The 26,608-nt window shown below is 39.6% G+C and overlaps 3 protein-coding genes and 1 non-coding gene across 6 annotated transcripts; 3 read left to right on the forward strand and 1 right to left on the reverse strand.

Annotated features, from left to right (window-relative positions):
- Nucleotides 1-834: 834 nt before the first annotated feature.
- LOC137956626 (probable dolichyl-diphosphooligosaccharide--protein glycosyltransferase subunit 3B) lies at nt 835-4,994 on the reverse strand. 2 transcript variants are annotated; one of them, XM_068804191.1, is made up of 2 exons: nt 3,883-4,994; nt 835-1,060 (listed from the first exon to the last, which is right to left on the reverse strand). In XM_068804191.1, exon 1 carries the CDS (start codon nt 4,952-4,954, stop codon nt 3,926-3,928), a length of 1,029 nt encoding a protein of 342 aa, XP_068660292.1. In that variant the 5' UTR covers nt 4,955-4,994; the 3' UTR covers nt 835-1,060; nt 3,883-3,925. The 2 variants fall into 2 exon arrangements, with proteins under 2 accessions (XP_068660292.1, XP_068660299.1); XM_068804198.1 differs by lacking the exon at nt 835-1,060 and adding an exon at nt 3,200-3,780.
- Nucleotides 4,995-7,300: 2,306 nt separating this feature from the next.
- LOC137943185 (protein KINESIN LIGHT CHAIN-RELATED 1-like) lies at nt 7,301-10,796 on the forward strand. Its single transcript, XM_068788882.1, has 3 exons — nt 7,301-8,146; nt 9,075-9,983; nt 10,374-10,796. Exons 1-3 carry the CDS (start codon nt 7,506-7,508, stop codon nt 10,606-10,608), a joined length of 1,785 nt encoding a protein of 594 aa, XP_068644983.1. The 5' UTR covers nt 7,301-7,505; the 3' UTR covers nt 10,609-10,796.
- A 2,919-nt stretch (nt 10,797-13,715) lies between these two features.
- TRNAC-GCA (transfer RNA cysteine (anticodon GCA)) lies at nt 13,716-13,787 on the forward strand. Its single transcript has one exon. It is a non-coding gene; the product is annotated as a tRNA-Cys (tRNA).
- A 2,525-nt stretch (nt 13,788-16,312) lies between these two features.
- LOC137943196 (RNA-binding KH domain-containing protein RCF3-like) lies at nt 16,313-25,975 on the forward strand. Of its 2 annotated transcripts, XR_011110601.1 has the most exons (9): nt 16,313-17,525; nt 19,093-19,533; nt 23,050-23,298; nt 23,384-23,629; nt 23,852-23,928; nt 24,014-24,122; nt 24,212-24,338; nt 24,417-24,546; nt 25,484-25,975. XR_011110601.1 is itself a non-coding variant. In XM_068788890.1 (8 exons), exons 1-8 carry the CDS (start codon nt 16,857-16,859, stop codon nt 24,437-24,439), a joined length of 1,941 nt encoding a protein of 646 aa, XP_068644991.1. In that variant the 5' UTR covers nt 16,313-16,856; the 3' UTR covers nt 24,440-24,921. The 2 variants fall into 2 exon arrangements, 1 of the variants encoding a protein (XP_068644991.1); XM_068788890.1 differs by lacking the exon at nt 25,484-25,975 and having other exon boundaries at nt 24,417-24,921.
- The last annotated feature ends 633 nt before the right edge of the window (nt 25,976-26,608 follow it).

Raw genomic sequence — 26,608 nt, forward strand, 5'->3', positions numbered from 1 at the left:
AGTGCTATCGAGAGGAAGGTTCCGAGCAACTGAACTGAAGAGGAGCGCAGCTTTGAAAAGATAAGGGAGCAACTCCTGCCTCAACCGTTTCCAACGGTTTGGATTTTTTTTCTGGATTTTCGACCGACGCAAAGAGCAGAAATTGATTTGGCGCTGTTGCTTGGTTCACATTCACTGTTGTCTTGAGAATCTGGAGGCCACATCCGCCTACCCAGGAATAAAATGGATCAGTCTCATAGTCTTAAATACTGCCCCCCTGCCTGTCCAAGGCATGGAACCACATAAGTACCCGGAATTTTTAATTTATTAGCCATGCTCACAAAACGTCGTTATTACTCTAAATGCTCTAGACCGATTGATAGTTCATGAAATAAATATTATTGATAGATGTATTTATTTTTTCTTTTATGTCTATTAAACGCCTATACTCCACTTAAACTTCTCTTTTATTTATTTTTATAGTTTTAAATATAAATTAAAACTCAAACCTTATTCGAACTCAAACTCAAACCCTACTTAAACCCTGCTCGAACTCAACCTAAAAATTTTGGGTTCGAACTCAATTCCAACGAGGTTAAACTCGAAAACAAATTCAAAATATTAAAATTAAACCAAACTCAGAACATATACAGGTTCCAACTTGGCTCAGCCCAATGCCAGACCTGCTAATATTGATGTTAAAGTTTCACCGCTGTAAAAGCCCAATAATCAACAGAGTACGTAACATTGATCCGAGCGACATCCCAACCTTTGCCAAACCAAAAACTGCCTGCAAAATTTTGGGCCGCAGTCTTACCGGCAGATAGCTAAAACTGTCCGCTGAATGAAATGCACTTATAAGGACCATTTCTAGTTATTTGATTATACTAAAGAAGAATGCTAATGTCTACATCTGCATATATGGATTAGCATATTTTCGGCTCAATTTGTCATCTAATTCTCTGCTTGTCTACAGAAAACATATTTTAGTTTCAAGGAGATGAGCAAAATGTTTGTCCTCAGGAGCTACATTTGAGAGGATAAATCACTGTGAAGAACCACAATTCCTTGCGCTAGTAGCCTGTAAAAGAAACAAGAGAAACGTCAGTATCAGATAATAACAGCACAGAGCACATCAAGTCACAAAGCCAAATGAACTCACGTGAATTCGAAAGGGCCAGTAAGATCATCTGTAAACAGCAGTTAAACAGAAACTATGACCATGAAAATCAAATCAGAGCAGAAAATCACTTTGAATATTTGCCTTGGGTCTCCAAGGATAACTTCTATATTGTTCATCAATATGAATATCTCAATATACAGGGATAGCAGGTGTTTTTTTTAAATGAATTGGCAGATTCATTATCTAGGGATGTGAGTGACTGCTTGGGCAAAGCAAGGGAATTTTTGTTGGTGGAAGTCTATTCCTTTTTAAAACTCAATTATCAGATACTAGTATCGGGGTTTAAGCCCTCATTATAAAAGGTAGTATGTTAACAGAGGTTGAAGCATTGCTTTGTATAAAATAAGATTAATCCTGCAGCATCCTTTTGTATAAAATTAGGTAAAAATTTATTTGCAGTTAAGAAATAGAAGCATGTTCCATCTGACAGGCACGCTCCCAGTTTCCATTGTAATCAAAGAGGATACCAAGAACAAGGATAGGCCTCCAAGTTTTTCAAATCAGAAATAGCTGAAGATCCTCTTCTTCAAGTTTTAGGAATTCAGACTATGACTCACTTATCAAATCAATATCACAAACAGAACTACATACCACCTGATTTCAGACAAACCAAACTCACAGAACAAGACAAAGGTAAAAATAACTTGAAACTGCTTAAAAAAATAAACAAGTCAGAAAGACACTTGCTTTTACAAAAAAAAAAAAAAAAAAAAAACAGATTCCTGATGAATCTTCTAATATGAATAAACATGCAAGTGTAAGAGGTGCCAAATGGACTTTTTGAATCAAGTTTCTCGAATTATGACTTGTATCAATACCATGGTAACAAAGAGACTCTTCAAGAAGTTGAATTACTCTTCAAGACTCTTTTTTTTCTTTTAAACATGACACACAAAGAGATTCCTCAAGAAGGAGAATGACCTATCAAGGAATGACTTTGATCAACATTTCAATCACAAAAAGAAAAACAACTCTTAAAAAAAACAGCAAAAAGAAAAAGAAGAAAACACTATTTGCATTTGCTTAAGCTCCGAAATGTTTTCCATTGTCAGATGCAAACATTTTAAACATAGATAAACATTGACAAGTGAAACACAGGATGCAACTATAATTATAGAACTTTTTGAGTCACACTGCGAGGCAACACATTTCTTGGTACATGAGCCAATTCATGTTTCACATGCACAATGCCTCCTATGCATAAGTTCCTCCTATGCATAAGTTTTATCTTCACTTATTCACGAACCAAGACTGGACCTCCTAGAAAAACATCAATCACCCAACTTCTGCATCAACATTTCTTGTTCCAAAAAGTTATAAGGAAGGATCACATTTATAACAAAAAGAAAATCAGTAACTGGTATAGCATCTCTTGTTCCGCGACCTTCCTTTTTATTTTTTTATTTTTTTATTTTTTTGAAGATTATTCATTCTTCTTTTTGGCGCACTGACAACATTTGCAAAAATGACAAACCCAGCCAAAGTTATGATTAGTTTATCACAAAACAACTTCACTATTTGACCTGCTTTCATCCATAATCAAGACCAGTATTTCCTATAGACTATGCAAAAAGAAACTAATGAGATTTATTAATGTTAAGAGACACCCACGTGTGTAGGGGTGGCATGACTAGTAAATAAGGAAAACTTTTTATAGAAATGGTATAGCATTTTAACTATACAAGCTGGTGTATGTCCTCTTATGTGTTTTTTCTTTTGATGCATATAACTCTAAGGGCATTGTAGTTATTGTCAACACCTTCTTACAATTATAAATATAACCTCAAGGCAATGGGGTAGAGCATTCAAGCCTCTTCTTTTGGTTCAAATTCATCCATACACCTCTCTCTCTTTTCTTCTTCTCTCTCTCCCTTGGTTTCTTCTCTCCTCTCTCCAAAGAGCTAGAGTTTCTCTCTTCTCTCCTTCCCTTGAGATCTCTTGTGTTTATGTATTGTCCCTAGAAATCAACAATTAATAACAAACTTCTTTTTCTTCCACAAAGTTATTTAAAACAAACATTACATACAAAGAAACAATAAGGTTTGCAAAACTGTTCTTCACCAATTCAACAAGTACAAACGCTTACAATAATGTGTTCACGATTAAGTGAAGAATAATAAGATTCCGATTGTTCCAAAATCAGTATACATATAAAGCAAATGCTTTCCCATCCAAAATGCCACTTGCAGCTCCTACATCTTCTGGAAACCATTGTAAAGTATCTCTACAAATCAGTCCCTTTGCTAAATAAGATCAAGTTCAAACAAAAGGTCATCTGGTTAACATAGAAAATGCACATTTCAGCCAATCTCCAGGAAAGTTACACGCTGCCTACAGCAGTACATAATTAACCAAAATCCGATTTCAGTCAATTGCCACAATATGACCAGCTAGCTCCAACCATATTCTAATTAAACAAAACATACTACAGTACTTCAATGAATCTCCTATGGCCCCAAATGTTCTACCCTGACATTAGACTTATCTCTCTTTTCTCATTTCCTTTTTCAACTTTATCACCGAAGTCATTAAGATCCAATAATTTCCTATCAACTCTGAAGAGGGTTAACATCTCATCGCATCTCAGTGATTGGAAGAGTCATGTTAACATCAGACACCTACATTTCATACAATAATTAACCAATTCATGAATCAGAGTGCATGCATTTGACTTTTACTGATAGAACTCAAGGAAAGGCGAATTTTTGACATTTTCTTACCAGAAAAGAGAGTAAAATACGCGACCAAACTGAAACTTTGCTCTTAGGCCCAATTCGATGGCCAGAACGCGTGTACCCCGTATCCCGTCTTCCAGTTATCCAAATAAACCACTTTCCTCACCGCCCAGAACGACACCAAGATTGTGAAAAGCATAAACCCTCTCTGCAAAGTCTGATTCCTCACCCGAACAAGCACATGCGTCACAAACCCTAACAGTAATCCCACCACTGTATACAAGAATCCAACTGCGAATCCCTCTGCTCCAAGCTGCATTCCCGAGCCCTGATAGAAGAAAATTAGCTTTGAGGGGTCATTCCTATCCGCCAAGAACATGGGCATTTTCCGAATTATATTATACATAGCACCGGCGACGCTAAAGAAGTAAACAAATATAGCACCAGCCATCCAGACTTTGCGATCATGGAGAAGTGTGTCTCCGGCAAGGACTTTTTTAATCAAAAAGGGCGTCGAGATAACGAAGCAGGCAACTAAAAAGACTATCTGCTTCTTGGAGACGAATGGGGGGCGAATAATGGGCCCGACAGAGACCTGCGTCTTGGACTCAACAAACTCAGACATGGAATCGGCGAGACGGCCAAAGTCGGATTGCTGCATGGGTTCAGAATCTTTGAGGTTCCGGACGGAAGGACCCACATGGCGGACGTGAGGGAGGGTGCTGACCCCAAAGAGAGAGAAAGAGGACTGGGATTCTTTGAACTCGATATCGCAGAAGAAGACCTTGGAAGCGGAGGGAAGGTCCCGGTTATTGGCGATGAAGGAAGAAGCAACAAGTTCAAATTCCGATCTCAACTCAGTGAGGTGGAGATCCGGTTTGTCTCGGAGCTGAACGGCATCGAAGAAGATAATGAATGAGTAAGAGCGGGGTTGAGGGGTGAGGAATCGTCGGAGCGTGCTGTCGTCGAGGCGAATGACTCCCGCTTCCGACTGGGATTGAAGGTGAAGGAGTTCCTCCACTCGGTCGGAATCCGAGTCCGCAAACGAGTGAAGACCAAAGGAGGAGACGAGGAGAATGAGAAAGAGAAAGAAGAGAGGATTCATGGAGATCGCCATTTTTGGGGGTTCAACAGAGAAGACCAAAGGGTTAAGGTCTCTTTTGTTGACGAGTAAGTCGTCTCGACATAGCAGATAGCAGGTCATGCTGGGTTCTCATTGGGCCCTGAAGATACGAGATTGGTTGGAACCGGGCCTCGCATTACAATTTGTTATTAGGCCCAGAATTGGGTTGGACCAGGGTTGGAACCCATCCTCGCAGACTTGTTTGGAGATAAATTTGGACTCGAACCACGATTGGATAAGGTTAGTTATGTTCAAGCCCAATAACAAGAGGTTACTAATGACTAAGGTTAGTGTTCTAATCCATTATAGATATCTATTAACCTTTTAATTAATTTTCCTTAATAATATCGCGGTGTTACATTACAGTCACGTTTACGGATAAGTCAGACGTCGTCACCAACTTAATATAACGCCTCCTTTTACTTCATAAAACGTAGTACTAATTTGTCTTTTTCAACCGAAGTTGTTGGCAGTAGGCAGAATGTGAGAGATCAGCCCCAACTATCGTATCCTAATCTCATGACACTATTGATTATCGATTGGGATTATGTCTTAAACCTTTGGGTTTGGCTAAGGGTTACATCATCTTAAACGAGGAGCGTTGAGAAGGAACTGTTCAAGTTCTTCTCTTTTATCTCTACCACGACAACCCTTAAATAAAAAACCAAAAAAAAAAGATTAAAAATTCATTAATCTATTTAAGATTGCCGTAATTTACGTATTTACCGTCTCTGCGATTCTCCATGAGTTGGAAAGCAGTCCACGACAGAAACCTGGCGTCGTTTTCCCAACGTCAGCACGGAAGTGACGACAACTCCACTAGTCACTACCGATCACCTGACTTCGTGACTTGAGAGTGATGAGCTCCATCTTCTTTGTCTTTCGAAGAAAGCTTCGATCTCTTTAATGGAGCTGCTTTCTCGAAAGGATAAGTTACGTTCTACCACACGCAAGACGGCCTCCTCATGCAACCTGACCACGATTTATGATTACGCTGCAATTACACGACTACAGTTACAGCCGTGACTGAAGTAGGACAGCAGATACTTTCGATTTTGCACTTCTTATACGATCGCATGATGAAAAATCATATAGCCTGGTATAATTCTTCTCTTTCTCTCACTCTCTCTTCTGCTGCGTTCATCGAACTTCGAATAGAAAATAGATTAGATCGAATAATGATAAATCATCATGCCATCTCCAGAGGCTCATCAGCCGTGGAAGGATTTCGAGCCTCAGCGAACAGAAAGAAATAGATTTGAACCGAGCGCATCAAGATATAATAAGCGTATGCCAGCTTCCGAACTGCAAAATCTTCGGTATCCATTCCCTGTGGTTGCAGACGTCTGGCCCAATGAAATCAAGTTGTCGCTCATCAAGTGGTAGGTAAGGGCCGCCATTAAAATAAGAGGTTTCAGAAGCTTTAACAACAAGACGATATTCTCTTTCGTGGATCTCCACGTCTTCCCCCGTTTCTTTTAAGGACAGAGAAGGTTTCCAGGCAAGAGGGTGAGGAGTTTCAGTACGCGAGAGAAGGGAGACAGAGAACCCTGAAAATGATTTATTTGAAATTACAATTCTTGATTTTCCATTAATGACTACAATTGTGTCATGTCCAATGAAAGAAGGAGATATAGGTTTCCTATTTTTTTTAGTTCTCTATAAATGATTAAATAAGACGGATCTATCTCTATTCTCTCCCATGTGACAATAAAACGCCACCCTTCTCCAACCATTTTGGGTTTCTAATTTAACCCACCTCATTCCTATCTCCCCTTCCATTTACACTTCAATAACCGTTACGCCACTTTTAATGGCCACATTTTCTAGGTCCCAATTTAACTAAAATAACTATTCGTGTCAGCAGTTTCACTTAAATTATACCTTTCATCAAGCTTAATTTTCTATTAGTGTCACCTAAAGTCAATCTTAGAAGGTAGGTCACCAACCTTTTAAGTGTTTGTTCACAGAGTAGGGGTGTTTTCGTCGTTTAACCTTTTGATGAGATGATTCATGATACCAATATTTAATAAAATTACCTTGCTGCCATCGACTTTGGTGTGCGTGGTTCTCAGCTATTCTGGCCAGTTCCGCGAGGAGAGGGAGGTAATTTGGTAATCTCAAGAAGGAGGCTGGTTAATAGTTAACCACTGGAAGAGAGCAGCCCTGCAGCAGTTTCTGGTAGAGACAATAATAAGTAATTACTGTCTGGTGAAAAAAAGGATAGAGTTAAAAAAGGGAAAAACCCTCGAGCAATGATTGGTCGGTCCTTCCTTTTTTTATCTTATTTCTATTATCATGGAATACTTATTTTCTTTCCAGTCTGACCTTATGAGGAGAAGTACCTTACAAGCAAACTCGAGACCGGTTTTCTTCTCTCAGTCTCGCATCTATTCGCCATTAATGGCGCCTCTCTGGTTCTCTACCTAAAACCTCTCTAATTCGGGCAAGCACTGCAATCCCGTAATTTGCTGTACAGCAGATCTGTTGCTACTTGTCTATCTCTCATCCTCCTCGTGAAGAATTCTGGCAGTGGTCCGACGAGATGCCTGGTCTGGTTTCGCTCAAAACCCCTCCCGACACTCCTCCTCTCCAAATCCAAATCCCGAACCAGGAATCGAGCTCCGATGCCCAAAATCCTAAATCCCGGTCACCAATTCCTAAAAAGACACCTTCTCCGTCCACTTCCCGTGCCAAGCCCTCCCCTGACCGTTCGTCCGGGAAGAAAAAGACCCCTGAAAAGGCCAAGCTCGACGATGCGGCTCTTGACAACCCTGATCTCGGGCCCTTCCTGCTGAAGCTCGCTCGCGACACAATCGCCTCCGGCGATAATCCGGCCAAAGCTCTAGATTTCGCGATCCGGTCGTCTCTCTCTTTCGAGCGATGCGCGCAGGAAGGAGAACCCAGCCTGGAGCTGGCCATGAGCCTTCACGTTCTTGCGGCAATTTATTGCAGTTTGGGGAGATTCGATGAGGCAGTTCCGGTGTTAGACCGAGCGATTACGGTGCCGGACGTGGCGCGCGGGAGAGACCATGCGCTTGCGGCTTTCTCCGGATATATGCAGCTTGGTGATACGCACTCCATGCTGGGTCAGCTCGATCGCTCGATCTCGTGTTACGAGGCGGGGCTCAAGATACAGATAGAAGCCCTCGGAGAGGAGGATCCAAGAGTTGCAGAGACTTGCAGGTACGCCTTTCTTTCTTTGATTTCGGCTTATGTGCGCGCGTTAGTGCCACAAGCTTGTATCTGATAACGTGCGCCAAATGCCACTTCGCTGCTGGCGTCTCTCCCCTTTTGTCTCTCTTTCTTTTTTTCCTTGTTCGACAGGAAACTGGGAAAGCTGATTTTCCTAACATGCGCCACTTATTTTTTCTGCTCTCTTCCGCTTCGTCAGTGGCATCTGGTTCATTAGGCTCGCTAGGGTTTTAGCATTCAAACTACACGTTTCCGTCAGCAGCCACTGTTCCGGTATCCAAGTTGGAGAAAGTTGGAGACCTTCGCTGATGGCCTCTTCCCTCAGAAATTTCTGTTCGTTATCGTCGTAGTCCACGTATTCTAGAGTGAGCGGCGCGGTGCATTCACCAAAAAGTTCCGCCTTACTCCGTCTCCGCGGCGTTCCCACGTCGTCGTACGTCTAAGCCGACAATTTCTGATATTGGTAGAAAGCGTAACGTGCGCCTGCTGGTATTGGCTAGTCAGGGACACGCGATCCGAGGCAGTGGTTGGGCTGGAAGTGAAATCTTCCGAGTGGTGACGCCTTTGGACTTACGGAGTTTTGCTCCTTTGCGTCCAGATCTCGTGATTAGACGGCTCCACTCCTTTTTTATCGTTACCGTTATTTACTTTTTTACCACCCTTTAACCGCCGTCTCCTGAATGCTTCTCCGGTTCCCTCTATTAGTAGCGATTTATGTGGCCCACCATATCCAACTCTTCCCGTTGGAGATCATCTTTAAAATGTCGCTCGACCGTTAGTGAGACCAAATTTCTACCATCCAGTGCGGGATTTAGATGATTTGGGTCCTCACTTTGCATATCGTCTCTTTATTTTGTCTAGTCTGTGAATTTGGAAGGAAATATGGAGCAGGGCCGCCTGATGGTTGAAGCTTTGGCAGGTACTTGGCGGAAGCGCACGTCCAGGCGATGCAATTTGATGAGGCAGAGAAACTCTGCCAAAAGACCCTCGAAATCCATCGGGAGCATAGCGAGCCCGCGTCCTTCGAAGAGGCGGCGGATCGTCGGCTAATGGCCCTTGTCTGCGAGGCCAAGGGTGATTATGAAAATGCCCTTGAACATCTCGTCCTCGCCAGTATGGCCATGATTGCCAATAGCCAGGATCATGAGGTTGCTGCTATTGATGTCAGTATCGGTGATATCTACCTCTCGCTGGCGCGCTTTGACGAGGCCGTCTTTTCCTACCAAAAGGCCCTCACAGTCTTCAAGTCCACCAGAGGGGATAACCACCCTTCCGTTGCCTCTGTTTTTGTCCGCCTCGCAGACCTCTACTACAAGACTGGCAAGCTCAGAGAGTCCAAATCATATTGCGAGAGTGCTCTCAGAATCTATGTCAAGCCTGTTCCTGGGACCACCAGCGAGGAGATTGCGGGTGGGCTAACAGAAATCTCGGCTATTTTCGAAGCTCTAAATGAGCCTGAGGAAGCACTGAAGCTCTTACAGAAGGCAATGAAGCTGTTGGAAGATGTGCCTGGGCAGAGAGGAACGATTGCTGGGATTGAAGCACAAATGGGTGTCATATTTTATATGGTTGGGAGGTATGGGGAATCTCGCAGCTCCTTTGAGAGTGCGATTTTGAAGCTTAGAGCTGGAGGGGAGAAGAAATCAGCATTCTTTGGAGTCGTATTGAACCAGATGGGCTTGGCCTGCGTGCAGTTATATAAAATAGATGAGGCGGTAGAATTGTTTGAAGAGGCGAGGGGAATTCTGGAGCAGGAATGCGGGCCCTATCATCCAGATACTCTTGGGGTTTACAGTAATCTCGCAGCTACATACGACGCAATGGGCAGGTGAGTGTTCCTGAGTTTTCTCTTATCCTTTTAGTGTGTGCTTGTTTTCACGTTCAAAATGCATTATAAACTTAGAAGATTTTCTGCTTATACACCAAACAGAAAATGTTTTGTAAATGAAAATTTTTCTCACTTGTATATCTACTACGATTTACGGCATCTCTTTCTCTCTCTCCTTCTTTGAGCTTTCCGGTGTTTGTTTATGAAAGGTTCTGTGTTCTGTGTGATTTCAAGAAATCAATGAACTAATTGTGAGTCAAGAAAGCACATCAGCGATTTCTCCAGCGACGCTAGTCAAAACACTAGGCACCTTAATATCAGAGCTACTTCCCTTAACTGAATTGTAAATGCCTACAGCACATCTGAGGTGATATTGTTTTGGTTTGACAGGGTAGAAGATGCAATTGAGATCCTGGAATACATTCTAAAGGTGAGGGAAGAGAAACTCGGCACAGCTAACCCTGATGTAGACGATGAGAAGAAAAGGTTGACAGAGCTCTTGAAGGAAGCAGGCAGAGTGAGGAACAAAAAGGCCAAGTCACTTGAAAATCTCCTAGACTCGAATTCACACAGGACAAAGAAAGAAGGAACGAAGAGATGGGCAGGATTCGGTTTCAAATCTTGAGATAAAAGAAAAAAATTGCCCAATTCCATATCTATGTAACATAGAAGAAATATGTACAAGTCGTTGTTTGGAAGAAGATGCTGTATCTCCTCTTTATTAAGCTTCTAATTTCTTGTTTGCCTTTTTCGGCTTGATTGTTTTATTGGAGTATTTTGGTGCTGTAATTGAATGAGTGTTTCTGAGGAAAATTTTCAGTTATATTGATAAATATGCTCTTTTTGCCGATTCCTAATTTCTCTCCCTAAAACATCCGATGTCTTGCTAACAATACTGATTTGTGACTCAGTAGCTGGCTATCTGCATTACAGTGATCAAAGACCCTCATTTGTTCCTCAAGGAAAGGAATCCTCTCCATTTTATACCGTAACTTGTCATCTTTATTCGTCTGAAGCATACACGGGCATAAATTTAGCACAGGAGACCAAGAAGAAACCATATAATACACTCCTAGATGTACTGATAAAAGGCCTCTCGTTTCTATTAAAATAACAATTATGGGCTTAAAAAATCGGTACCACAGTTCAAGAGCCCAAAGATTGAAAGAGAGAGAGAGAGAGACAGATTGGAAGCTCTCGAGCCAAAATCTGTAAGTTTAATTAACAGTTATGAGAGATTTAACCAACTGTGATTCTATAGAGTAAAAATATCAAAGCTGTATCTTTTTGCAGAGCTCTTTTGTACTTGTTTATGTTTGTGAATATGGGTAGCAACAGAGTCCTGGACACCAAGGTTGATGCCAAGGGCAGTCCAACCTGCAGTGGCCATTGGCTCCCCTGACATGACTCAATTGGGACCTTCCCTTTCCCCTAAATGTTCTGAGCAACTTAACTGACCTCTCTGGCCCCCATCTTTGTGTAAAAATAAAGAAAGAAACAAAAATATTTTTTCTTTTGAAAGTGCAACCTCAAATAATAATGAAAACAACAACATCATCAATAGCAAAGACAACATCCATCACCACTGCCACCACCACAAAGGAAAAAAGAGAAGAAATTTGCCTCATCTGAATATGAAAAGGAGGTAGAACAACATGATTACACCTTAAACCTAATTTGCAAAATCATGACTACTGACAGGACATTGCAAGAAGCATGTTTTTTCTCCTTCGTCCTTGTACTACTTAATGAAAGCTTGTTTTACTTATTAAATAATTTATGGAAACATCATAAATTAGGGTCCCAGTTTTGGTTCTTATTAATGTTTATTAAGTACTTAATAAAGAGTTATTTGGCATTGTTTAACTATTTTTCTCTTAAAGGAAATAGACTTCAACCTAACTACTTTGTTCACTTGTTATTCTTAAAAGATATCGTTGTATCCCAAGATATAAACCCTCCTTTGCCTCCCATCATTGTATGTATTTGGAGCAAACACCTGTATTTCTAACTCTGACTCAGTTTGATTCAATAGGGCACGCTGTAGAGAGCAGAAAGAAATTGCTTCAATGCCAAGAGTTTCATCCTTCAACTTCTTCTGTTTCAACCACTTCTTAACTCAGCAGTGATCATCAACAAATTGATTATTATTTTCGCCTATATGCATGTAATATCTCAAACATGATAACAACAGCCCAATATCCACGGTTTCTTCCTATCTTCTCATGCAGGCAAAACCAGCAGAAACATGTCACTTTAGCAGTTGAATACAATTCAAATGCTTTCCACCATGAAGCAATTTCAGAACGTGCAAGCAGATGAAAGACTTTTAACTGCATATCAATCTACAAGTTATCTGAAATCTTCACGTCTTTCACTTACTGAAATTATGAATCATAAAAATGACATCCACACTCTCCATGTAAAGCTAACCATACCTTTGGCAGATTGCATTACAGTATAGATAAGGTCATGGGATTTCATGAATTTGGATGGATCCGAATGGCAAAATCTATAATCACATAAAGTCTCAAATTTTCTATTGAGGTGTCATAAGTTTGCTGACTGAGAAGTTCCATTTGACATTAACTTACGTGCTTTGATGTCAAGCTTCAAGTAAAATCTAAAAAGTGAATGAGCAAAGAGGAAAGTGATAGGCTGACTGCCACCATCAAGAAAGAGTTGCTTGAGAATTTCGGGGTTGACAGGTTCTTCAAGCTGTAATGGAGAGCACAGACTCTAATAGTCTGCGGTGCCTTGATTTCAGAGCCATATGATGAGTATAAACTAGAAATAAGTTGCCTTAGAAAAAATGCCTCGACTCTGACAGCAAAACCACAGAAACAAATTGTTTAAAGAAGAAGTATACATTGTACACTCGAGCTGAATTCCTTTGGATGGAGACAATGCCTTAAATTACAATTATGCTCTGCAATGAGTTGTAGAGTTTTTAAGACAACAATAGGAAAAATGTAATACAGCTATGGTGAAAGTCCAATCGCTTGAATCTTCCTACTACATAGATGACAAGCCAGTTTTGTTCAAAGTTCCTACAAAGAATTCCAATTTTGGTTGTTTTGCACAAAACAAATTTATAAGCTGGAGAACCGGTTCTGCTCAGTACCAACTCAAAAGTATCCATTAGCTTCTTATTACTAGTGCTTGCGAGTTTTCAAGTAATTGACGCAGCTCTGTTTTATAAATCTCCACACAGGTATTTGGGTCACACATGCATAGATGCTTTAAATCAAATATCGGTTACGGAAACCTCAACATTAAAGGAAAGCCCTATCCAAGCCAAAATAACCTCAGGAATGTGTCAACTCCAACAGAGAAACCAGTTCATGTCATTTATATAGCGTACCAATTTCCTGCGTCGCCATATCCGCCCCATGTTCCTGCTGTCACCTGGCGCTTTCTGCAAACCGCCCGACGCATGAATCAATTCAAAACAGGAGCATCACACAAAAAGAAAATTGTGAATTATTGAGAGAAAGAAATCAATAACGCGTAATCAAACGTAATCCTCAAAGACAACCTGCTTTTTAGCAGAGAAACTCAAGTTCGGCGGGATTCCAGCTCCGTTTGAAATCTTCTGCGAGAGGTGATTAAAAACAGCACCAGTTACTTTGGACGGGAGGAAAATATAAAGATACGAGAGTAAGAAAATCTCACAGGAAACAACAAAGGTAAAGGAGAGATAAATATAAAAATTGATTGAATGCCACATACGGGTCCATAGCTCAGTGGTAGAGCATTTGACTGCAGATCAAGAGGTCACCGGTTCGAACCCGGTTGGGCCCTACTTAAAAATTTTGATTTTTGTTTCCTTCAGGTAAATTTCTCCTAGTCCTATTTATGTTATTTTCTTCAAAAATATGCTAGAAAAAATTAAGGTATTTGATAATCTTTCTTGCTTTGGAATTAAATTTATTTTTTGCCAAAAATTAATCTTCCATCCATTTGATGGCCTTTATCAGCAGACAAGTTTCTTAACATGTGTCTTATCATAAGATGGAATCATAGGTATTCTAAGGGACATATTTGACTAATGAAGGGTTACCTTGTGAACCCATTCTTGTGATAAATCAAGACAAGTTTGATTTCAACCTAACAACCCTACCAAGCCATTCTTGAACTCAATCCATGCAACCTCCTTGGGGTTCCATGAAATTAACCCCATATTTTACCTCTAATATTGTCATTTGGAATAGGGTAAGAAGCATGTCGCTAGAGTGTGGCCGTCGTAGTCCTCGGCTCATGAAGGTGGGTGTGATGTTGTGGTCCTGGGTTAAGTACTTATACCTTCCGCTTTTCACAGGCCGGTCTTTTGGATAGTATTAGTTAAGTGTTTAACAGTTAAAGTCATGTTAAGGTTAAAATGGGGATCATAACTTCAAAATGAATGTCATTATCTATCGTAACCTAGATTTTTTAGTTAAAAAATACCAACACTATAATATCCCCTCTTTGATTTAGTCAAACTAGCTTTTAATCCTTTGTCTAACAAAGAAGAGATGAACAACCATTTATTCTACATTTCCAAAGAGTCTCCCTCAGGTAAACATCGTGCATTCTTAACCACTTTTAGTGTATATTTATAAATGTGAGCATCCATTGTATCTTACGAAAAGGTCAAATATCTTGTTTCACTAAACAAGTGAATATTTTCAAAGACAATGAATACATATTGTTTAACAGTAACTTGCTCCCATTTTGGGTACCATTCAAATTATTTAAATTTTATATGGTGGGTGAAAAAAGGAGCACCAAAGGTAGTGGATGGTGAATAAAAAATGGCACTCCTCCCTCTTTTCAGGTGCCAAGGAAAGAGACTATTGTTTGAAGAAAAGAAAACAATAACAACAACAACAATCACAATAACAACAACAACATTGAAGGGTTATCTGCCCCTCATTGATTGGGGGAACACTTAGACTTACTCTTTCTTTATTATTTGCATGAAAAGATGAATGAACATTTTCATGTTTATCACGTAAAACCCAAATTTGTCATTTTTAAACTTTATTTCTTCATATCAGGTAACCCAATGTTAATATATTTTTGTTTAAGTTGCCCTTGTTTTGAAGTAAGTAGTGTAGTTAATGATGCTAAAAAGTTACAATTTAGTATTTTATCGATACTTTAATAATCAGTATCACTACAGAAAACTTAATATACTAAGTATTTATTTTCTATGTATGTTACAGGGTTGTCAAATTTATTTGGATAAATAAAATTGGGAAAGATTCTGTATTTAATGGTATGTCACTTATTAAATTGTATGGTTTGTATAAATATTCTATAGCCACCTAGATATAAATATGGTTAGTTTTGTAGCTCAGTATTTCATATGTAAATGTAAGAAAATAATTTTTTTATTATTTAATTTGCATTGTATTATGATTTTATTAATATTTTTATTATATTTATTATGTAGTATTTTATATGAGTATTTCATATTTTTTCTATTTTGAATGGACAAGTAAAGAAATAAAAAAGGGTCTTTTGGCCGATATCTCCTTGTTTTTCATTTCTTTTATTCAATGAAAGTGTGCTCTACACCTCTAAAGTCCCACCAATGACAAAATGAGTAAGTGGGCTCAGTTTGTTAATCCAATACGAAAAACCATTTAAAGTGAAACGACTATCTCAATCGTTCCATCATGATCAGACGACTGAGATAGTGTTTCACATGTTTCATACTAAATAACTTTTCGTATTAGATCAGCCATCATATACATGGCTAATCCAATATGAAAAGTAATTTAATGTGAAACATGTGCAACGATTATCTCAGTTATTGATCATGATCGGACAATTAAAATAGCGTTTCACATGTTTCAATTTTCGTATTGGATTAACCCCCATATACAGGCTTAATCAAATATGAAAAACCATTTAATGCGAAATGGGTATCTCAGTAGTCCAAAACGGCTATCTCAATCACGCGATCACGTTGAAACAACTCTTCATATGGGATCAGCTCCTCTCTCTCTCTCTAGATTGGATCAGCTCCTCTCTCTCTCTCTCTATATATATATATATATATGCAAAGTAGTTATAGATTTTCACTAAATTAGTTATTTTATATTGGAATAACCCACCATATATATATAACCACGTCATTTCATTTGGTAGCACGGAGGATACACACTTTTTCAATGTTGCGCACTTAAATGTTTTGATTGGAGCTGATGTGAAGTCCGAGCATGTGACTTCGATGGCCCCACTAGACTATAAAGATTCAAGTTGAAGCCCACCACGTAAAATAGAGGAAGCTTCGCCGGAGGCGCACATTAGCTCCTTGCTTTGACTGGCCACGGGCCGTATCCAAGAAAATACCTAGTCCTCTCGCTTTTCATCACGATCGAGGACCGGAGGCGAAAGAAACATTCAGCAGAATTTCACAGGCCACAACGCGATGGCGCGACCTTTGGCAGGAGAAAGCAAAATAAGGCAAAGGAAAGGCTGAAAGTCTGCAACTCTGTAGTGTCTAATCTCATAGTGTTAAAAACCCGTCCCTGATAACTTCAGCTAAACTCTGCAACTCCCAGTGTCTAATCTCATAGATCGAGCGGTCGGAACTCCCTGAGGGAATTTGAACGAATCTCTTCCCGGCAAAACCACCATTTGAAGCAAAACCTAACTCTACGAACTCTCTCTAGCCCTCGACCCTCTCATTATCAGTCTCAGCAAAGACAACAAAGGCCAAGTTAAACAAAAAAAGCCCTTAAAAGCCAGCGCTTGCCTCCCAGGTTTTCAGATAATTGGCATTGCCGTTTGCCACCACGATGGCTACATCTTTTCGATCTTGTGGACAAGGGCGAATACAACATTAGAAAGGGGGTAAGGGGAGATTAAGGACACGATATGGAGCGATCTCGATCCAAAAGGAGTTATTACTATGATCAAGACTATGATTCCCAAACCCCTTCTCGGACTAAACCCCGGTACCACCATCACAGCCACCACTACAACCACCGCCGCGGGAGTGGCGGTCGGCCTTCAAAGCCTCAAGACCTGCCTCCGCAGGGTCCCATTACTTATAGGATCCTTTGCCCCGACGTAAAAGTCGGAGGTGTCATCGGAAAATCCGGAAGCATCATTAAGACCTTCCGGCAAGAGACCGGGGCCTGGATCAGCGTGCATCCTTTGATCCATGGTGATGAAGAACGCATTATCGAGATCTCTGATGCTAGGGGTCGAGAAACTGACGGCCGTTCCCAACATTACTCGCCTGCCCAGGAGGCCCTACTGATGATTCACGAGAGAATCATTGACTGCGATGGAGGTTTTGGCGTTGGGTTCGAGGGGGCAGGTGGTGGAGATGATGAGGATGACTATGGTCCGCGTGGAAGCAGCAGCACGGGCCGCATCGCCACCAGGTTAATTGTGCCAAGGACCATCGTGGGGTGTTTGTTGGGGAAGGGTGGGAAGATAATTGAGCAGATGAGAATAGAAACAAAAACACAGATTAGGATATTGCCAAGGGACCGCAATATGCCGCAGTGTGTCACAGTGACGGAGGAAATAGTTCAGGTACTCTGATCAGGGAATAGTTTGATCCATTGTTCGTTTGCTCAGCTTTGTCTTAGAAACTGTTGCTTCATCTTCTAGGTTTCGAAAAAACTACTCTGGTTTGAGTTTTCAGACAGTGCATTTGATCAGTAGGTTTTGCTTTACTTCGAACGCTTGCTGTGCCATTTAGGAGAACGTAGAAAGAGCAAAACACTAAAAATGTGGTATAAGTAAACGGTTTTGGATTAATGAGATACATGTCTTTAATACTCTTTACATAAATGGTCTCATTTTATCATTGACTAGATTTTTAGATGGAGCTTTTAAAGAAGCAAGTAACGCTTATACTGTAAACTTCTGCATTCTTTAGTTTTTCAAGTTATCTAAAGCTAACTAGACACAACTAGTTAGAGACTAAAGTATGCGTCTGGTATTGTTGGCAATGTTCTTGCTTGCATGTTGGGATTGGTTTGCTTAATGTGGCTTAACAACTCAGAAAGAATTAAAGGTTGGTCATCAAACCAATAAAGGTAACTGCAGTCTTAGTTGTATAATGAGATTTAAGATACACAATGAAGGCAAAGATCATAATAGGAGTGAGCTCTCAATAGCAAGGTATTGTGGAACTGCTCCATCTCTTGCTAGAGGGTCGGGTACACTATTAGTAGATCTAGGAGTGTGCTGCCTAGAAATTGTCAGATGATTTCTTGCTTTGTTTTTTTTACCAGGATATTGATCTTTTCTCATATTAAAAAAACTTCAGATTCATTAAAAAAAAAAAAAAAAACTTCAAACTGATCTTTTGAAGCATCAGATTAGAGTTATTGGAATTTGGCTATGTTGTGATGTTTTTGAAAATGCTCTCTGCCTAGATCTTTCTACTGTCATTTAGGCAAATACAGCATACATTGTTTTCTGCATCCTTGATGAAGACAGGTTTTGTATCATGAATGACTGATTTCATGTTAAGGATGCCTCAACTAGCATTGTTGAGATTATTAAATGGAGTTGCTCATTATGGCTAATTATTTGTGCCCATATGGTAGGGATTTCTTCTAAATACAATGAGAATGAGATCTCAGTAAAAGGAGAAGGTGTTACACAAGACTCCTTAGGGAGTATGATGATGTAAGAATGAAGCTAAAATACAATGTAATGAACCTTACTACACCACAACGAACAAAAATGGAAGCTAAATATTGGAAAGCTGCTCTCCGCATTGAAGGGTTGGAAGGAGTGCTGCTCCTAGTCCCTGAATCAGCAAGACAATAGAAAAGTAGATATCTTATAAGTGGAACAGCTCCAGCAGTTGAGATTTGTGCTGCAGCTCAGGGTCTCATGAGGGGTTTTCTAGATTGTCTTGGGTTTGAGCCTTACTAGGCCTGATCAACTGATGAGAAAAAGAAAAGGCTCCATTCTTTGACTGATATTACAACTCTCTCTCTGAATGACATTTCGTCTAAGTTGTTTTACTTATCATTAGGTGAAGGGACTGTAAATCTTACTTTAGATTGCAAAAATCTAGATCGTGGAGCGGTGTTTATTCTTTTGGAGCATATAACATTTAGCATGTTTTTCTCCTTCACAGGTAGTAGGTGATGGGAATGCTGTGAAGAAAGCTGTAGCAATCATTTCGTCTCGATTGAAAGAAGCTATGCTTCGTGACTGTCGACCTTTCCGTGGGCGATTACACTCGCCAGAACATTATTTCCCCCTGGATGATGATCTTAATCCTCACATCAACAATGTAAGGTCACCTTTGGATGGGGTTCATCGTTCAAGCAGTAGGTATTCACAATCTGGTTATGGATTTGATTCTGCAGCTACCCAAATGGGTGAGCATGCACAGGCATTTGCTGGTGAAGACCTTGTCTTCCAGATCCTATGTCCAAACAAAAAGGTAGAAAGTGTAATTGGCGAGTCAGAAGGGATTATAGGGATTCTCCGTGGTGAAATCGGTGTTGATGTGAGGGTTAGTGACCCTGTGCTGGGGTCAGATGAACGTGTTATTACTATTTCATCTGATGAGGTATTTGCTCAAATGCTTCTACTTTCTTTCTTATTGAAGAATTCCATGCATGCCCTCTTTCCCCTAGAAGTTGTTTCGAATTTTCAGGATGCAAATGACCTCTTCTCTTATGTACTTTTAGTTCATTATGCCCTTTTGAGCATATGTCAGCATCATGCATGTCTTTACTCTTAGATTTTGTGCTGGGGCCTATCACTTTTTTGTTTTACTCCTCTTGTGTATGTGCTATGTTTTTAATATAGGACAGTGAATGAGCCATGGAAATAGGAAAAAGCCTGTTTTCCCAGTTTGTACTCAAAACATATAGTAAAATCCAAAAGGGTACTTTGCACTTTATAACCTGTCACTGACATACCTTTTTTGAAGCAACCTAGGATTTTGGCTGAAACTAATGTACCTAATCAGGGGATGAACTCTAAGAAAGAAGCAGCGTTCCTAGAGTTTTCAATTGAAATAAAAAAGGAATAATATCATAAAGAAGTTGGTTGCTGGTATTTTTTTTCCCTGCACTACTTACAAGGGCATAATTCCATGTCTGCTCTTTTTGCTGATAAACCTACAGACCTGTCAAAGTAATTATATACTCAGGTTCTCACACTTCTGTTTTAGTTCACACACATAAAATAAACTAAATATAAAGTTTGGCTGAATAAGTGACAGTATCTGCCCTTGTACGTAGTTTGCTACACAGACTGAACATATCTAACCACTTCTGGAAAACCATATGCAAGTTTGTTCCTCTGCTTAAGTGTCAATGTTTTTGGTATTCTTACCTTTTCTTTATGTGAAACTGACTTTTTGTTTGTTATTCTTGCTCATCTATCTCTCTGGGATCTGTTATATGCTTCCGAGGTGTCTGGAAACTGGTCTCCACCAACATTTTATTCTGTGTGGCTACATCAGTCTCAGTCTTGGTTTCCATGGTCTTAGACTATATCATAAATAGATGTAGCATTCAGGATTTTTTGTTAGAGTAAAAAAAATTACATAAAAAATAAGACAAAAAAATCAACATTGACCAAAACTTAAAAAAACATTAGATAACTTTATCATGGTAAAGAGAAGAGCATGATTTAGCATGATTAGGTGGTGTTAGAATTCAGGTGACATTCCTTGGGATTTAGCATGATTTTTTATCATATTCTTGAGCTGTCATGTGTTGAGGTCAGCTAATGGCATGGCTGATAATCTTGCTAAATAGGGGGGGTCTGTCTCCAACATCTCATTGAATGTTACTTCCTCCTAGTTTTTGTAATTTTCTTCCTTTTAATAAAAAATTCTAACAATTAAAAAGAGAAAAGCTGTCATATCTATTTGTTAATTGTCATAAAAAATCTCTTAAGTAGTATCGTGACTTGCCACTTGAGTAGCTTTCTTTAGGCAAGTTCTACAGCCTCCTTTTATATTTTTACTTTTATTTTTAAATAAAGGTTCCAAAGCCAGCAAGACTAAATCTTTGGTCTTGTCACTTTTGGGTCCTAGTAATTTTTAACAGGAAGAAACTGAATTATGAAATTTTGGCCGTTTTGTATACCATACCAGGACAAGCTTTTGAATGAGATCTAATTTGAACATTGATAGTGGAAGTCTCTATGGGCAAGCTTGATTTTAAGAAATGGTTGAATAGGCTTTCTGTCTGCGTCATATTGACTTACTGAAGAAAATAAACAGTAAGGTCGGTATTCATCTCGTTTCTATTGCAGATCTTATGTAATTTTTTTTTAAGCTACCAAATGAGTAGGGGAATGGTGAAAAGCTAGAGAATCTCCTGTGAATACTGAGTGAAACACAACTAAGACTATGTAACAAATTGCTGGGTGAGGCTTCTTCTGGTTTTGCATGCTATGCTTGGTTAAACTTATAAAGTGCCACCACAGAACTAAATAATCTCTGTTCTAATGTATGTCTACCAAACACAACTTTTACCTTCAAACGTTATTAGTCTGTAAGAAGTTCATGGATGAGATGTTGGAAATCAGTTCATTGCTATCATACCTGGTTAAAGTACCTCAAAGTCATGTTTTTAGAGAGTCCACCTGAGAACAGTAGCAAGTCACATAGAACATGATCTGCTTTCCAGCATTTTGATTGGATGAGGCAAATTTGTGCTTCAGAATTGTGTTAAATTACTGTTTTCCCATCTTAGACACTACATCTTGTGTTCTCTGACATACCACTCAATATGTCTTTCGGTGCTGCTGGGAAGTCATCAGAGGATTCCGCCATTTCTGTGATATTGGAAGCAACAACCTTAGGTTCCTATGCTTTACACCCTAAGTTTGATGACTGGGACACAATTTTTTCGTTTGTAATATGTCCTTATTGTGTACTTCTCTGTGCTCCAATAAAAGAACTTATTCTGGACCTGATAACTAGGATGAGAATATAAGGGGCATATATAGTTTTTATTTTTTTTATTTTTTGTTATTTTTTTAATTTTTAGAATAGGGATGTATACACAGTAAAAAACCAACTGAGGTCATGACATCAGAATACATACTCCAGTTTCCAGGGTGATGGAATCACTAAAAATCTGAAGGATTTTTAGCTGGTTCTTTTAAACTTGGGCTTTTCAGTTTTTAGTTCTGTTAATTTCTTTGCATTATTCTCAGTGCATAGTTGTTTGAAGATGAAATCAGTCATTGTGTATGTTCTCAAAAAAAGAAAAAATTAGTTGTCATGGATATGTTTGTTCTATCACAATGAGAAATAAGATACATAACAGGAGAGAACTAGAGAAGATAAGATAAAAGGTGGTTAAAAAACATTCAAAAGGTAAAAAGCACAAGCTAAAAACAAAAGTACAAGGTACAACAGATCAGTCAAAGGGGTGGCTATGACCTTCAATGAGGTGTTGCCAGATAACCTCATATTTAGCCAAGGAATCAGCAAGGCCATTGATGCATCTTGGGTTGTGGATATAGGTAACTTTGGTGCTGACATATATCCTTGATTTCATGACAATACATCAAGGAAGGTCCTGGTAGTACTTGGTTTTGGAAGCCCAGATGATGTCAACTGCTGATTCCCCTTTGACCACAAGGGGCAAGGTGAAGTAATGCACGAAGATCCTAAGGGCAGGGAGAAAGGCTTTCAATTCTGCCTCTTTAGATTCACAATGACTGAAGGGGCCAGAGATAACAAGGAGAATACTGCAGAATCTTTTATGGGTACCAGTAGGCACAGGGTTTTCCTAGTGCTGCTGTCAAAGTTATGTTTGAGCCATCCACAAGGGTGGAATTACCCTTGAGGTTGTCAGTGATGTGACTGGAAGAGCTGACAGTCATTTTTACAAGATGAAGTTCTAGATTCTTGTTTCCTCTTTGGGACTTTGCTCTGACAAAAGCAGTTCAATGAAATTTGTTCTTGTGACTTGAAGACCACAGTGTTATATATTATCTCACTTCATTTTTTTCTACTGCAAAGAACTGCTTGATCTTGGAGGCACCTATTTTTAGAGTTAAAAAAATATATATGTGATTTATGTTTTATTGGGAACCTTAATGAATAATACAGGGTCCAGATGATGAGATGTTTCCAGCCCAGGAAGCTCTTTTGCATATCCAGACTTGTATTGTGGACCTTGGTCCGGATGAGGATAATATCATAGCAACTAGATTGCTGGTCCCTGCTGATGAAGTTGTTTGTTTGGAGGGGAGAGATGGGTCTTTATCTGATATGGGGAGATTGACTGGTGCAAATATACAGATCTTACCCCGAGAAGAACTACCCCAGTGTGCAGCTGGGACAGATGAACTTGTTCAGGTTTGTGGTTTTGGGTCTTCTCGACCTTTCTCAGGGTACTAAAATTAACTGAACGTTATTATTGACAAAGTCAAAGTCTTGGCAGATAATAGGGGACATTAGAGCGGCCAGAGAAGCCCTTTTACAGATAACATTGAGGCTACGAAGTTACTTGTATCGTGAACTTGTATCTCCCGTAGGCTCTGGTCCTGGCCATGGTGGGAGCGGATTTGGAGTGGAGGCTCCTGCTTCTCCCAGCAAAAGTTTGGCTCGTGAAGGTTACCAAGCAAATGAGCCTCCAGCAGTGAGCTATCAAAACATCATCCCAGCTACAACAACACGTCCATCTAAGGTGCAAATTTTCTTTTCCTTTTTCATTGTAAATTGAAATTTCAGTTTTCTCATGAACTGTTCAGATTATGATACATGTTTTGGATTTCTTTTTGTCAACCTTTCCCTATCCAGTTATCTTCTCTACCTCGATCTCTTACCTTTTCTTTGGGGTTGATTCATTAGGATTTTTTTTCCCTTTTAATCGCCCTCTGGTTCTTAAAGTTGTATTTGTTGGCCCTAGGATATTGCACGCACTGGAAGTGGACAGGTGGAACAGGAAGAAAATAATGCCGAGGAAGCGCCGAGTGTGCCAACAAGGTTAGTGAGCTCCTAGCTCCTTCCTATTTTAGTTTATTGTCAACTACTTCACAATCTAAAATCCTAGATTATGACATCTTTTAAGGTTCCATGCTCCAATTGTCACTAAAAGCACACTAGAGGTCATAATACCAGAACATGCAATTCCCAGCCTCAGAATGAGATCTGGAAGCAAGCTTGCACAGATAAGTGAGGTGATTTTCCATCTCAATCTTCTTTTCCCTTCAGTTTTGGCGGTTGGTTATCTATTATTTACATTCTTCCTTGGTTCTTATGGAGACAGATGTCGGGGGCGACAGTAAAGTTTGTTGAAGATAACTCTGATAGACCTGAAAAAGTTATCCAAATTTCTGGTACACCAGAGCAGGCAGAGAGAGCCCAGAGTCTTCTGCAAGGGTTCATCCTGAGCAGTAAGTGATTTTCTTTCCATTATCCTTTTTCCAGTCACTTTTCAGAGTTATAATTTCAGTTGGTTTGATATTGATCAGCACAAGAAGATACTCCAACCTGATTTGACCCTATAGATCTCTTAAAGTGGAGAACTTGCAAAGGGTGCTTGGTAAATATTCTTATCAATTCGATACTCTGTGAGAAGATGGGAGTGCTTCTTGTGGGAAGGTATGATTGCATACCCTCTGATTTGAATGAGAAGGGATGAGTGCACCTTCACTTTCGGGAAGTTTCCTTTTGTCTGGTGTCTTGTGTCTGAAGCGTGAATCTGCATTTTGTAAATTCATTTTGATCTCATCAGCAGATTCTGAAATTGACGGTCTCCTTTTTCTTTACTAAATTTTAGGTCATTAGTATCGGGATGTAGTCTGGAAGAGTCTAGGCATCGAATGCCATCTGTATTTCTTAGTGAGCAGAAACTAAGGGCTTGCTGGTGACTAATATTTTGAAAAAAATCTGCAAAGTGTATAGAGGAAACACTGAATATTACTCATGATTCACAGCTTTATGTGTCATCTGAAGTAAGCTTTTACTACTGTACCATATTGTGTGTTTTATGGGCAGTAATATCGTGTTACTGGATATAGCAAGAAAGCAAAAAATCTATACTTTTAACAATTCAGAAATCATCTCGGACTCTTTTTCACCTCACATGCTATATTATCTTCAAGTCTTGGATTATTTATTATTTCTAGTTTTTTTTAATCTAACAAACAGTTTTGATTATTAATTCATTTCTTCTTTCTACACCTAGATATATTGGTCTGGGTTTACACAGCATCACTTAAGGATCCAATATGATTATTAAACAGATAGCAACAGGTTTGTCCGTGAAGCATGCAGTCCCCAAAATTTTAATTACTACAAAACATCAAATAAGGAAATATTACAATGTGCAGATGCTTGAAAGAAGCCTACCCTGTCATAGAAAGCTTTTTATGGATTGATTTATTGCAAATTGCAAGTCCGAATATGTTCTTACTACTATATAAAGAAGCGACGTTCTGGGAAAGGCAGCAGTACGTCATGGGTAGGTGTTGGTCAGCCTCGGAAGAGTCAACCTGTGGATAACTCAAATATTTGATTTGAGTCATTGTAAATGCAGGTCACAGCTTTCAAATTTTACTTAAACAGTAGCAGGCGTTCACCAGGAGACCTCACAATAAACGTCTTCATGCTCTGAACTCTGATTTTATCACGGAGAGAGCAGGGAAGGCTCATTTAAAAGCCTTCTGAGTGGCTGGGCAAGTGGGCTTCTCTTGCATGGGAGATGAGAACCGGTAGACTTTCCCCTATATTGCTACTGGGATCTTAAATGGCCGACGAAGATTCAATTTCCGATGCTCATTATCCATGCACTACATGTCTTCATCTTGGCATGATCTTCTTATTTCTGGTCATGACTATTTATCCTGAAATGGGATTAGATTGAAGGGTTTCTTATTAGATCTTTCGGGAGCATCTTGATTTTTCTTGTTGGAGTATTTATTTCTCTTAACCTTGATTGGTTCCAAGCTTCAAGTTGCAAGCAGCACCAGCAGTCTGATGGCCACAGCTTGCAGATTTCGAAGGAGATATAGAGGGTTTATCCGTTTATATTAATGCCCAAGAAAAAAGTAACTTATACTGCTGTGCCACCTTTAATGGCCTTGAGCACTGAATCCAGTCTTTTTTCATCCCAATTCTGGTCAAAACACAGCAGAGGTTCTGTCCATCATCTATCAATCGCTACTGATACAGTAAGAACATTTAAGTAATCACTAGATTCGTGATTTTATTTGTAGCCCTCAAGCGCAGTCTCCTGCTTTAAACCTCTCGTTCATGACATACTGAGAGCTCCATCGGCTGCCATATTTTACACTCTTCCAAACCCCTCATTCCTCAGCCATGTCAAGATCATGTTTCTTCTCTAGTGTCCACTGTCCCGCTCTGGATGCTCTCAGGCCGAAGGCCTGTTGATAATCAGATATCGATGACTTATTCACACAAAACAGGAAAGGTTCTCCATCAGATTTTTCATGCAAGAAAGGAAGCTTCGATTAGATTATTGTTGGTTTTATGCAAGCGGCATCTTGTTCTATAGGGACTCGACTCACTTTCTATCGTTTTATGCTTTGACGTCTCTCACTTTTCTGTACATGCCTCGGACCCATAAACTTGGGTCGGGCCACTCCGATTGGGCAAACTGGACCAAAATAAACCCTCAACCTTACCCACTGCCTTAAAATTC

The sequence above is a fragment of the Aristolochia californica genome, unplaced genomic scaffold (assembly GCF_029961685.1).
Source record: "Aristolochia californica isolate CCGP_79_NKW_82.1479 unplaced genomic scaffold, dmAriCali1.0.hap1 SCAF_1, whole genome shotgun sequence".
In the NCBI taxonomy this organism is placed as follows: Eukaryota; Viridiplantae; Streptophyta; class Magnoliopsida; order Piperales; family Aristolochiaceae; genus Aristolochia; species Aristolochia californica.

Bases quoted from the DNA above. Each gene is read 5' to 3' on its own strand.
- LOC137956626 (XM_068804191.1), bottom strand. From the start codon at position 4,954: ATGGCGATCTCCATGAATCCTCTCTTCTTTCTCTTTCTCATTCTCCTC.
- LOC137943185 (XM_068788882.1), top strand. From the start codon at position 7,506: ATGCCTGGTCTGGTTTCGCTCAAAACCCCTCCCGACACTCCTCCTCTC. The intron at 8,147-9,074 runs GTACGCCTTTCT...AAGCTTTGGCAG, and splicing joins AGAGTTGCAGAGACTTGCAG to GTACTTGGCGGAAGCGCACG. The intron at 9,984-10,373 runs GTGAGTGTTCCT...TTGGTTTGACAG, and splicing joins ACATACGACGCAATGGGCAG to GGTAGAAGATGCAATTGAGA.
- LOC137943196 (XM_068788890.1), top strand. From the start codon at position 16,857: ATGGAGCGATCTCGATCCAAAAGGAGTTATTACTATGATCAAGACTAT. The intron at 24,123-24,211 runs GTGATTTTCCAT...TTATGGAGACAG, and splicing joins AGCTTGCACAGATAAGTGAG to ATGTCGGGGGCGACAGTAAA. The intron at 24,339-24,416 runs GTAAGTGATTTT...GATATTGATCAG, and splicing joins GCAAGGGTTCATCCTGAGCA to CACAAGAAGATACTCCAACC.